Source organism: Mesoplodon bidens (assembly GCF_964165515.1).
Source record: "Mesoplodon bidens genome assembly, chromosome: 6".
NCBI lineage: Eukaryota > Metazoa > Chordata > Mammalia > Artiodactyla > Ziphiidae > Mesoplodon > Mesoplodon bidens.
In genome coordinates this window covers 44297934-44312269 of record NC_138162.1, presented here as the reverse complement: position 1 = coordinate 44312269, position 14336 = coordinate 44297934, and the positions used below count along the sequence as shown (strand labels likewise).

At 37.6% G+C, this 14336-nt stretch overlaps 1 protein-coding gene across 4 annotated transcripts in view; it reads right to left on the bottom strand.

The window, feature by feature from the left end:
* Positions 1–999: 999 nt before the first annotated feature.
* KIF27 (kinesin family member 27) overlaps positions 1000–14336 on the bottom strand; it is a 93399-nt gene continuing 80062 nt past the window's right edge. For all 4 annotated transcript variants that reach the window (XM_081236174.1, XM_081236173.1, XM_081236175.1 and 1 more), the window contains one exon: positions 1000–2722. In XM_081236174.1, the coding sequence (XP_081092300.1) occupies positions 2241–2722 (482 nt within the window). In that variant the 3' untranslated portion in view covers positions 1000–2240. The remainder of the gene's footprint in view (positions 2723–14336) is intronic.

Genomic DNA, 14336 nt, shown 5'->3' with positions numbered 1-14336 from the left:
CCGCGGCGGGAGAGGCCACAGCGGTGAGAGGCCCGCGTACCGCAAAGAAAAAAAAAAAAAAAGAAGAAGAAGAAAAAAAAATTGTACCTTTGTTATCTAGATGTCAGTTCCCATTTGCATTATCAAATCTACTCGTTGTTGGTTTAATATAAATTTTCTTGCTTTGTTAGTGAGCTGGCTTTTAGAAAATGTCTTTATATTTCCACAGGTAAAGCAAATATGTGTCAATTTCTTGGGCAAGCAGAATTCCAATGTCAAAATACATTCTTATATGAATTATTTCTAAATTATTACTTAATTTTATAAGGAACTTAAAATTAGGGGCTTCATTAATAAATGTGTACATATTAACAAATATATGATTGCTGTGCTTTGCTAAGGCACTGGCCTTTTGCCATTGTCTGTCTATTTATCTATCTATAACACACATTATATACGATATATATATTAAATACATATCATACAAACCAAAGGCAAAAAGAGAAAACTAGCTGAAAACAGGAGTCTGACTTCAAATAGTCCCTGTTAAAAAAACAAAATCTCTAAGTTGGTTTGTAAATTTGTTGGTTGAAACAGTTTCTCATTGGGCCGAAGTTATAACTTGTGGTTCCGTTTCCAGGTTAAGTCCACAGAAGTCTATTTAACCCAGAATTCAAATGAGTTTTAATACCATACTTAAGAGATCTAGAAACTATTCACCAATTTAGAAGTTTGTTTTGGTTTGGTTTTCTTCTCCTATAGGAACTGTTTTTTAGCAGTAAGACCAAGGAACCCTACTTCCTAGGGGCTAGAAACTAGAAAAGGAAAACAGTCTTTGAGCACAGGGCAACAGTCTGGGTCTTAGGTAAGATGGTCAGGGTCAATAGCAACAAAGGAAAGGACAAAAGAAAAAACTTAGCATCAGGTAGGAAAAGTTGGAGTCAGTAATAAAGTGGGTTACTCTCATGGAGTAAGCTTCTATAAATCAGGGTGATTTTGCTACTGCCCCCCAAACATTAATTGGTTTAAGAAAAAACTTTATTTTACAAGCAAAAGTTTGGAAAAGTAACAAAAATAACAACATAAGTAACAAAATCATACCTCTGGTCATTATAATGAAATGTTTTCTGTGATTGAAAAATACGATGAAAAATTTGTTGGACAAAGCAATGTTTAGTTTTTAATTCCAAACTGAGGTTTACATTATATAATAAGATTTAGACCAAAAATATCTTGAAGAAAAAATTTCATTTACATATTTACAACCCCCGTGCAATCTGGGCGGCCTGTGTACAGGCCTGACTAACCAGGTTGTAGAGGAAAATAATCTCAGATTAAGCCCATCAATTTATTAGCTAAAGATCCTCTGGCTAGATTTCAAGCTTTACAGGTGTACTCCATATGACCAGATACCTTTTCCTTGATGTGTTAGAATACTTTAGTGTTATTCTATCTTTGTTTCCCTATTCCACGGAACTGTATTCATTTCTCCCAATTTTAGTAGCATAATGAGAGATATGCTGAATAGATAGGGCAGGAGGGAGATGATAAACCTATATTCCATAATATTAGCAAACCAATAATATAATACTCTAAAAGCAATTCCAGAAAAAAAGAGCAGAGACCATGTTTTAAAAGTCAAGAATGATCACTCAGCCTCTGAGGACCATAAATTAACCTTAATCCCTAAACCTAGCCAGTTGCCTTAGCCCATAGAGTGCATTCTGGCACAAATTTTCAGCTGTTTCAGCCAAAACATATGCAGCAGGTGACTCTCTCTCTGGTATAAGCAATATTTAAATGTTTTTTAAAAAAATAACAAAATATACTTGTATTTGAGAATAACAATATAAATTTATATTATAATTATTGTATTATAACATACTTTTATAATATAATAATATACTTTTATATTATAATAATATACATTTGATGGATATTTTAGTTTATTATTCTACTCTTAGTTTTGTTCTTCAAATATGCCTGGAAAAAATTTTAAGCAAATTTAGAAGTGGAAACATTTAAATGTTCCATTACTTGATAAAGCATGTGTTTGGTTATTATGGAAATACAAATTAAAACTCCTCAAATATACTATAGAAGATATACATATCCATGGTATACAAAAGGATTAGGGATTACTTCCTCCCCTTCTTCTTTTATCCTGAGGGAACAGCCAGTGAGCTTAAGCTTTAATTTCTAACAGATTAGAAAAAGGAATCTTACCCACCTAGTAAATTAAAAGTTTTCTTATTAAATGCCTAAGTTTTTAAGTCACTCGTTCTCTTAGCTACTTCAATGGAATCAGCAGTCATAGATCCAACCCCAACTCCAAGACTGGAACTTCGTAACGACAGCTCCAAGGCAGAAATCTGACGTAACTCTTTGCGACACAACTTTACAGGCGTGACACTATGCAACTGTGCCACATTTCCTCCTGGCTGAATTTGGGGTGTTGGTTGACTGTGAGATTTTGTAAACTGATTGTCATCCCTTTCTGTTTTGGCCTCATTGCTTAACAAATGCCCACTAGTGGGTGCTAAAGAGCTATAAATTGGTGGTAATTCTGGGCCTTCTTCCCAGAACTTCAGAGGATTTGGTTGTGTTCTTAAGCTTGTGGAACTGTCTAATTGTCTTTCCCTTCCACTTAATTTTATACTTTCAGTTCTGGATGCCCATTTTAATTCTTCTGAAACCATGCCTGCTTCTTCTGGGTTCTGTACTCCATTTCCAGCATCATGATCTAAAAATAATCCAAAAGCAGAAAAAAAAATTAGAGGTTTCCTCCAAAACAGGTATTTTAATCATGATATCTTAACATAACTACATAATTATCATGCAATATAAATTGTCTTCCAGCTTTTTTTGTTAAGTGACTTCTTTGAGATGAACAGAAGTGTGAACATGAATTATTCTTAGCTGAGAACTTTCAATTAATAGAACAAAACTGAGAAGTAGTCTTCTAGAGATTTTGGTACCCCTGGAAACATAGAGGTGCTTTAGGCCTCTCTGGTGCCCTTCCACACCTGCCTCTGCTGGGCTTGCCACTGGTGAATCACATTTTAAATCCTGGTCATATCTCCAGGGAATCTTCTGGGACTTGGCATTATATGTGTGAAAATCTAGTCTTGATTGGCACTCCAAGCATGAGAGCAGGGTTCTTCCGTCTGAATGTACTCTGGGGTACATGCCACTGCTTTCAGCATCAAAATGGAAATGACAGCATACCCCTCAGTGGGGACCACCCTGCTGGAATGAGTGATAGGAGTGAGTGAAGTTATCAAAGCTTGAGGCCCTCAAATCATAGAATAATCTAATATCAAAGACAAAACTTACTTAAGGGAAGTCCATATAGGTACTAGACCTAATGCAAAGAAAAAATGCCAACTTTAACATATGTTGATGATGCAATTAGTACACTTCTGGTCCTGTAAGAACCAAGTTTAAAAACAGAAGTTGCACACTGGCAGCTCCCAAGCCAAATCTGCCCACAGACATGTTTTACTTAGCCTATAAAATAATACGTGATGCAAAATTTAAAAAGTGGAAAGTTTCATATAAAAATACAGATTTCCGGATTTTAAAGAAAATGAGAAAAACTGACAATTTCTGCCTGGCAGCAGCAGCTGGAGCAGAGCGGCCCCTGCCAATTTAGACAACTGCTAGGGTCCCACCGCTCACTTTGGCTTCCTGGCTCCTGCAGGCATTTTAGTTTGTGACCCTGGTTTAAAACATAAATGATTTTCTATATAACCTTTAAAAACTGTGAATAACTCTTTTGTACACCTGAAACTTATATAATATCATACATCAACTCTACTCAATAAAAAAAAGAAAAAAATGATTGATTTTCTGGTTTTTAAAATTCTGCTCACAAACAAAATACCTGAACTAGCAAATGACATAGATCCTCATGTGGAATTAGCAGGTACAAAGTTGATCATAGTGATCACAGTGGCTCCCAAACTTTGCTGCACATTAGTGTCACCTGGAAGCTTTTAAAAATACTTTGGCCTAATAACCTATAATGGAAAAGAATCTGAAAAAGAGCGTGTGTGTATATATATAACTGAATCACTTTGCTGTACACCTGAAACTAAAGAATATTGTAAATCAACTATATTTCAACGAAAAAAAAAATCCTGATGCCCAGGTCACAGTGTCTCGGGGAGGGAGCCAGGCATCTTAATTTTTAAAGATCATATGAGAAAGAGCAGAGATGGGCTCACTGGAAAGGCTCACTCCCAAGCCCACTTATATTCCTCACAATATAAAGTTTCCTTCTTCCACAATTTCAACACTGAAGGAACAAACTAAAGAAAGATTTATTCACCCATAGTCACACAGCCAGTAAAAGAAATTAGGATCCCAACCAAATCTTCTGACTCTAGTATCCTGACATGCAGAGTTTTATAGTGGTTTAAATTGATACAAGAATAGAGTTTTGGGGGAGACCTTCAAGATGGCGGAGGAGTAAGACATGGAGATCACCTTCCTCGGCACAAATACATCAGAAATACATCTACATGTGGAACAGCTCCTACAGAACACCTGCTGAACGCTGGCAGAAGACCTCAGACCTCCCAAAAGGCAAGAAACTCCCCATGTTCCTGGGTAGGGCAAAAGAAACAAGAATAAACAGAGACAAAAGGATAGGGATGGGACCTGCACCAGTGGGAGGGAGCTGTGAAGGAGGAAAGGTTTGCACACACTAGAAGCCCCTTCGCGGGCGGAGACTGTAGTGGCGGAGGGGGGCAGTTTCGGAGCCGCGGAGGAGAGCGCAGCAACAGGGGTGCGTGGGGAAGACAAAGCGGAGAGATTCCCGCACAGAGGATCGGTGCTGACCAGCACTCAACAGCCCGAGAGGCATGTCTGCTCACCCGCCGGGTGGGGGTGGGGGCTGGGAGCTGAGGCTCAGGGTTCGGAGGTCGGATCCCAGGGAGAGGACTGGGGTTGACTGCGGGAACACAGCCTGAAGGGGGCTAGTGCGCCACAGATAGCCGTGAGGGAGTCCGGGAGAAGCTCTGGAACTGCCGAAGAAGCGAGAGACCGTTGTTTCAGGGTGCGCGAGGAGAGGGGATTCAGAGCACCACCTAAATGAGCTCCTGAGACTGGCAAGAGCTGCTGCTATCAGCGCAGACCCCAGAGACGGGCATGAAATGCTAAGGCTGCTGCTGTAGCCACCAAGAAGCCTGTGTGCAAGCACGGGGCACTGTTCACACCTCCCCTCCCAGGAGCCTGTGCAGCCTGCCACTGCCAGGGTCCCGTGATCCAGGGACAACTAGCCTGGGAGAACACACGGCGTGCCTCAGGCTGGTGCAACATCATGCTGGCCTCTGCCGCTGAGGCTCGCCCCGCATTCCATACCCCTCCCTCCCCCTGGCCTGAGTGAGCCAGAGCCCCCTAATAAGCTGCTACTTTAACCCCGTCCTGTCTGAGCGAGAACAGACGCCCTCAGGCGACCTACATGCAGAGGCGGGGCCAAATCCAAAGCTGAACCCCGGGAGCTGTTCCAACAAAGAAGAGAAAGGGAAATCTCTCCCAGCAGCCTCAGGAGCAGCAGATTAAATCTCCACAATCCACTTGATGTACCCTGCATCTGTGGAATACCTGAATAGACAATGAATCATCCCAAATTGAGGAGGTGGACTTTGGGAGCAACTGTAGACTTGGGGTTGCTTTCTGCATCTAATTTATTCCTGGCTTTATGTTTATCTTAGTCTAGTATTTAGAGTTTATTATCATTGGTAGATTTGTTTATTGATTTGGTTGCTCTCTTCCTTTTTTATATATATATATATATAGATATGTATATATTTTTTCTCTTTCTCTTTCTGTGAGTGTGTATGTGTATGCTTCTTTGTGTAATCTTGTCAGTATAGCTTTGCTTTTACCATTTGTCCTAGGGTTCTGTCTGTCTGGATTTTTTTTTTTTTTACTATAGTTTTTAGTACTTGTTATCATTGGTGAATTTGTTTTTTGGTTTGGTTGCTCTCTTCTTTGTTTCTTTTTTTAATTACTTTTTAATTTTTAATTTTTAATAATTATTTTTTATTTTAATAACTTTATTTTATTTTTCTTTCTTTTCTTCTCCCTTTTCTTCTGAGCCATGTGGCTGACAGGGTCTTGGTGCTCCGGCCTGGTGTGAGGCCAGTGCCTCTGAGGTGGGAGAGCTGAGTTCAGGACATTGGTCCACCAGAGACCTCCCAGCTCCACGTAATATCAAACGGCGAAAGCTATCTCAGAGATCTCCATCTCAACGCTAAGACCCAGCTTAATTCAATGACCAGCAAGCTACAGTGCTGGACACCCTATGCCAAACAACTAGCAAGACAGGAACACAACCCCACCCATTAGCAGAGAGGCTGCCTAAAATCATAAAAAGTCCACAGACACTCCAAAACACACCACCAGATGCAGTCCTGCCCACCAGAAAGACAAGATCCAGCCTCATCCATCAGAACACAGGCACTAGTCCCCTCCACCAGGAAGCCTACACAACCCACTGTACCAACCTCAGACACTGGGGGCAGACACCAAAAACAACAGGAACTACAAACCTGCAGCCCGTGAAAAGGAGACCCCAAACACAGTAAGTTAAGCAAAATGAGAAGACAGAGAAACACAGCAGATGAAGGACCATGGTAAAAACCCACGAGACCAAACAAATGAAGAGGAAATAGGCAGTCTACCTGAAAAAGAATTCAGAGTAATAATAGTAAACATGATCCAAATTCTTGGAAACAGAATGGAGAAAATACAAGAAACGTTAAACAAGGACCTAGAAGAATTAAAGAGCAAACAAACAATGAAGAACAAGAGAATAAATGAAATTTAAAATTCTCTAGAAGGAATCAATAGCAGAATAACTGACGCAGAAGAACGGATAAGTGACCTGGAAGACAAAATAGTGGAAGTAACTACTGCAGAACAGAATAAAGAAAAAAGAATTAAAAGAATTGAGGACAGTCTTGGAGACCTCTGGGGCAACATCAAACGCACAAACATTTGAATTATAGGGGTCCCAGAAGAAGAAGAGAAAACAAAAGGGACTGAGAAAATATTTGAAGAGATTATAGTTGAAAACTTCATAACATGGGAAAGGAAATAGTCAATCAAGTCCAGGAAGCACAGAGTCCCATACAGGATAAAACCAAGAAGAAACACGCCAAGACACATATTAATCAAACTATCAAAAATTAAATGCAAAGAAAAAATATTAAAAGCAGCAAGGGAAAAACAACAAATTACATACAAGGGAATCCCCATAAGGTTAACAGCTGATCTTTCAGCAGAAACTCTGCAAGCCAGAAGGGAGTGACAGCACATATTTAAAGTGATGAAAGGGAAAAACCTACAACTAAGATTACTCTACCCAGCAAGGATCTTATTCAGATTTGACGGAGAAATTAAAACCTTTACCGACATGCAAAAGCTGAGACAGTTCACCACCACCAAACCAGCTTTACAACAAATGCTAAAGGAACTTCTCTAGGCAGGAAACACAAGACAAGGAAAAGACCTACAAAAACAAACCCAAAATAATTAAGAAAATGGTAAAAAGAACATACATATCGATAATTACCTTAAATGTAAATGGATTAAATACTCTAACCAAAAAACATAGACTGGATGAATGGATACAAAAACAAGACCCATATATATGCTGTCTATAAGAGACCCACTTCTGACCTAAGGACACATACAGAATGAAAGTGAGGGGATGGCTAAAGATATTCCATGTAAATGGACATCAGAAGAAAGCTGTAGTAGCAATTCTCATATCAGAAAAAATAGACTTTAAAATAAAGACTATTACAAGAGACAAAGAAGGACACTACATAATGATCAAGGGATCGATCCAAGAAGAAGATATAACAACTGTAAATATTTATGCACGCCACATATGAGCACCTCAATACATAAGGCAAATGCTAAGAGCCATAAAAGGGGAAGTCGATAGTAACACAATCATAGTAGGGGACTTTAACACCCCACTTTCACCAATGGACAGATCATCCAAAATGAAAATAAGTAAGAAAACACAAGCTTTAAATGATACATTAAACAAGGTGGACTTAATTGATATTTATAGGATATTCCATCCAAAAACAACAGAATACACTTTCTTCTCAAGTGTTCATGGAACATTCTCCAGGATAGATCATATCTTCAGTCACAAATCAAACCTTGGTAAATTTAAGAAAATTGAAATCGTATCTAGTATGTTTTCCGACCACAACGCCATGAGACTAGATATCAATTACAGGAAATAATCTGTAAAAAATACAAACACATGGAGGCTAGACAATACACTAATTAACAACCAAGAGATCACAGAAGAAATCAACGAGGAAATAAAAATACCTAGGAACAAATGACAATGAAAACACGATGACCCAAAACCTACAGGATGCAGCAAAAGCAGTTCTAAGAGGGAAGTTTATAGCAATACAATTCCACCACATGAAACAAGAAACATCTCAAATAAACAACATAACCTTACACCCAAAGCAATTAGAGAAAGAAGAACAAAAGAAGCCCAAAGTTACCACAAGGAAAGAAATCATAAAGATCAGATTAGAAAGAAATGGAGGAAACAATAGCAAAGATCAATAAAACTAAAAGCTGGTTCTTTGAGAAGATAAACAAAATTGATAAACCATTAGCTGCATTCATCAAGGAAAAAAGGGAGACGGTTCAAATCAACAGAATTAGAAATGGAAAAGGAGAAGTAACAACTGACACTGCAGAAATACAAAGGATCATGAGAGATTACTAAAAGCAACTCTATGCCAATAAAATGGACAACCTGGAAGAAATGGACGAATTCTTAGAAAAGCACAAACTTCTGAGACTGAACCAGGAAGAAAAAGAAAATATAAACAGACCAATCACAAGCACTGAAATTGAAACTGTGATTAAAACTCTTCCAACAGGGCTTCCCTGGTGGCGCAGTGGTTGAGAGTCCGCCTGCCGATGCAGGGGACACGGGTTCGTGCCCCGGTCCGGGAAGATCCCACATACCGCGGAGCGGCTGGGCCCGTGAGCCATGACCGCTGAGCCTGCACGTCCGGAGCCTGTGCTCCGCAACGGGAGAGGCCACAACAGTGAGAGGCCTGCATACCGCAAAACAAACAAACAAACAAAAAAAAAACAAAAACAAAAAAACTCTTCCAGCAAACAGAAGTCGAGAACCAGATTCCTTCACAGGCGAATTCTATCAAACATTTACAGAAGAGCTAACAACTATCCTTCTCAAACTCTTCCAAAATACAGCAGAGGGAGGAACACTCCCAAACTCATTCTATGAGGCCACCATCACCCCGATACCAAAAGCACACAAAGATGTCACAAAGAAAGAAAACTACAGGCCAATATCACTGATGAACATAGATGCAAAAATCCTCAACAAAATACTAGCAAACAGAATCCAACAGCACATTAAAAGGATCATACAGAGTGACCAACTGGGGTTTATCCCAGGACTGCAAGGATTCTACAATATACATAAATCAATCAATGTGATAAACCATATTAACAAATTGAAGGAGAAAAACCATATGACATCTCAATAGATGCAGAAAAAGCTTTCAACACAATTCAACATCCATTTATGATAAAAACCCTCCAGAAAGTAGGTATACAGGGCACTTACCTCAACATAATAAAGACCATATATGACAAACCCACAGCAAACATCATTCTCAATGGTGAAAAACTGAAACCCTATCCGCTAAAATCAGGAACAAGACAAGGTTGTCCACTCTCACCACTATTATTCAACATAGTTTTGGAAGTTTTAGCCACAGCAATCAGAGAAGAAGAAGAAATAAAAGGAATCCAAATTGGAAAAGAAGAAGTAAAGCTGTCACTGTTTGCAGACGATATGATACTATACACAGAGAATCCTAAAGATGCTACCAGAAAACTACTAGATTTGGTAAAGTAGCAGGATACAAAATTAATGCTAAGAAATCTCTTGCATTCCTATACACTAATGATGAAAAATCTGAAAGAGAAATTAAGGAAACACTCCCATTTATCACTGCAACAAAAAGAATAAAATATCTAGGAATAAACCTACGTAAGGAGACAAAAGAACTGTATGCAGAAAACTATAAGACACTGATGAAAGAAATTAAAGATGATACAAACAGATGGAGAGATAGACCATGTTCTTGGATTGGAAGAATCAACATTGTGAAAATGACTATACTACCCAAAGCAATCTACAGATTCAATGCAATCCCTATCAAACGACCAATGGCATTTTTCACAGAACTAGAATAAAAAATTTCATGATTTGTATGGAAACACAAAAGACCCCGAATAGCCAAAGCAATCTTGAGAAAGAAAAATGGAGCTGGAGGAGTCAGGCTCCTGGACTTCAGACTATACTACAAAGCTATAGTCATCAAGACAGTATGGTACTGGCACAAAAACAGATATATAGATCAATGGTACGGGATAGAAAGACCAGAGATAAACCTATGCACATATGGTCACCTTATTTTTGACAAAGGAGGCAAGAAGATACAATGGAGAAAAGACAGCCTCTTCAATAAGTGGTGCTGGGAAAACTGGACAGCTACATGTAAAAGAATGAAATTAGAATACTCCCTAACACCATACACAAAAATAAACTCAGAATGGATTAAAGACCTAAATGTAAGGCCAGACACTATCAAACTCTTAGAGGAAAACATAGGCAAAACACTCTGTGACATAAATCACAGCAAGATCCTTTTTGACCCACCTCCTAGAGAAATGAAAATAAAAATAAACAAATGGGACCTCATGAAACTTAAAAGCTTTTGCACAGCAAAGGAAAACATAAACGAGACAAAAAGACAACTCTCAGAATGGGAGAAAATATTTGCTATTGGAGCAATTGACAAAGGATCAACCTCCAAAATTTACAAGTAGCTCATGCAACTCAATATCAAAAAAACAAACAACCCAATCCAAAAATGGGCAGAAGACCTAAATAGACATTTCTCCAAAGAAGGTATACAGATTGCCAACAAACACATGAAAGAACCCTCAAAATCACTAATCATTAGAGAAAGGCAAATCAAAACTACAATGGGGTATCACCTCACACCAGTCAGAATGGCCATCATGAAAAAATCTACAAACAATAAATGCTGGAGAGGGTGTGGAGAAAAGGGAACCCTCTTGCACTGTTGGTTGGAATGTAAATTGATACAGTCACGATGGAGAACAGTATGGAGGTGCCTTAAAAAACTAAAAATAGAACTACCATATGACCCAGCAATCCCACTATTGGGCATATACCCTGAGAAAACCATAATTCAAAAAGAGTCATGTACCACAATGTTCACTGAAGCTCTATTCACAATAGCCAGGACATGGAAGCAACCTAAGTGTCCATCGACAGATGAATGGATAAAGAAGATGTGGCACATATATGCAATGGAATATTACTCAGCCATAAAAAGAAACAAAATTGAGTTATTTGTAGTGAGGTGGATGGACCTAGAGACTGTCATACAGAGTGAAGGAAGTCAGAAAGAGAAAAACAAATACCCTATGCTAACACATATATGTGGAATCTCCCCCCAAAAAAAAGGTTCTGAAGAACTTAAGGGCAGGACAGGGATAAAGACGCAGATGTAGAGAATGGACTTGAGGACATGGGGAGGGGGAAGGGTAAACTGGGACAAAGTGAGATAGTGGCATGGACATATATACACTACCAAATGTAAAACAGATAGTGGGAAGCAGCTGCATGACACAGGGGTATCAGCTCGATGCTTTGCGACCACCTACAGAGGTGGGATTGGGAGGGTGGGAGGGAGATGCCAGAAGGAGGAGACATTGGGATATATGTATATGTATAGCTGATTCACTTTGTATAAAGCAGAAACTAACACAGCATTGTAAAGCAATTACACTACAATAAAGATGTTAAAATAAAAGGTAAAAAAAAAAAGATGAATGGTTTTACTAATGTAATTGACCACATTGTAAATTATATATTTACAAATGTATGGTATAACACACAAATCTAATTAATGCATTTATTATCATATACATTCATCAAATTTTTATTGTGTAATAAACTTGTAGCTCCAGTGTAACGTCTTCAAAATGTTATATATTTTATAATTAAGTTCATACCTTTTGCTAAAAAAGAATTTCCTTTCTCAGTGAAATTCAATGTAAGCTCTGAAATGAATGATATATAAGGATTTTTATATTCAAAAAACAATCCAAAGAAAAGAAACAATAATTAAATTCTTCTAATTATGGCTAAAGCTGAATTTAAAGAGTTGCTTGGATTTAACCAAATAAGAATTTATGTCGTAAATTGTGTATCTTTCAAGACTTTTATGTTTTGTTTGGGGATAAAATAAAATATTATTCAATAAAAAAAAGTATAGAGTTTAAAATACTTAAACAAGTACATAGACTGCATGTCCATATATACTGATTTTATCCTCACAAAATGTTAGAAAATAGATGCACTGTGACAGAAGCATGACCAAGTGCTTTTAGTCTTTTTGGTCACTTTTTAGAAGTTACCAAGATATTTTAGTCAAAAGATTAATTCTTTTGCTATTTGAAAATGCTAAAAATATTCAAGGCAGATAAAGTCTGGTAGGCAGACAATGAAAAGACTACTAACAAAACCCAATCAACTGAATACCAAGACAGTTATATATTAATTAGGATACTGATTATTAAGCATATAATACAGTTTAGGGGACTCAAAATTTGATATATTTAAACTGCTATATTTTATAATTCAAACAAGTCTTATTTAATGTCATTTTATTGGAGCTGCATTTTGAGGTAGGATATAGTACAAGCTATATCACCAATATGATTCCAAGTGAATTTTTTTAAAGCATAAGGAAAACAGTGAAAAGAATTATGCTGAAATGTTAATAGTTGTGGGTAGGATTATGGGTGGTTTTTTTCTGAATTTTTTCTATATTTTCAAAGTTTTCTATAATGACTATGTATTACTTTTTATAGCCAAAAAATATATATTTAAGATGGTTCTAGGGGATATAGCAAATTAGCTGAGATAACATCTTCAACATTATTATTTTTAAGACTAGACTTCCAGGAATTCCCTGGCGGTCCAGTGGTTAGGACTCTGAGCTTCCAATGCTGGGGGCCGGGGTTTGATACCTGGTCGGGGAACTAGGATCCCGCAAGTCACGTGGTGCAGCCGAAAAAAGAAAGAAAAAGACTAGACTTCCCAGGTAAGTTGGTAAAACAGGAGTTATCCTCACTTTACACATCTCCAAGATTATTTAGCTTTTTTAAAGCTTTTTATATTTGTTTCATTAAAGAGCATGATTAGGATCCAGGTTTCTTTCTTTCTTTCTTTCTTTCTTTTCTAAAAAATATTTATTTATTTATTTATTTTATTTTGGCTGTGCCGGGTCTTAGTTGTGGCACATGGGATCTTCGTTGCTGCATGTGGGATCTTTAGTTGCGGCAGGCTGGATCTAGTTGAGCCCTGGCCCCCTGCATTGGGAACGTGGAGTCTTATCCACTGGCCCACCAGGGAAGTCCCAGATCCAGGTTTCTTAAACCCGTTTACCACCATATACCACACTGTCATTTTAAGAGATGTCTAGTAGACTCAGCAGTATAAACATGGGCCATTTAAACAGTAAACATCTAATTTCAGATATCTCAAATTTCAAAGTGAATTTTTTTAAAGCAAAAATGGTTTTGAGCTAATTGCTCTGTGTCCTACTTAATACCTGTTTACATTTTAATTTTTTTGCAGATAGCGTTTCAAGTAAAAGGTTTAGCTATATGTTGCAGGCAGTATTCCAAGTAAATATTTTAATTATATGAGTAAATACCTCTGCATTACTACATTGAAAATCAGAAAGGTTAGTCTCTTTGGCAGAATTCGTATGTTTGTATCACATCTCTATCCTAAAATGACTTTTATACTAGAACACAGAACCAGGAATCAGAAGACCAGGGACCTTAGACCTGCTCTAATTACTGGTTGGTTTGTGAGTTACTGGACCGCTCTAAGCTTTAATTTCCTCATCTAAAAATGAGGTTAGCATATACTGGCCTACCCTGAGTTTGAGGGCTAAACTGAACTATTTGGGAAAATGCCTGTAAATGATAAATACAATAAATATAAGGTAGTATTAGAACTACTTTTCTAAAATATTACTAAGTTTTAAGATTTAAAACTATGTTAATTCTGCTTATATTATATATTCAGTATATATCTTTTCATTGTGCATGTATATCATTTTCCACTGGTTTTTATATTTTTTATGGTTTCATTTTTATAATTATATTTTTAAGTTGAGATATAATTGATATATAACATATTAGTTTCA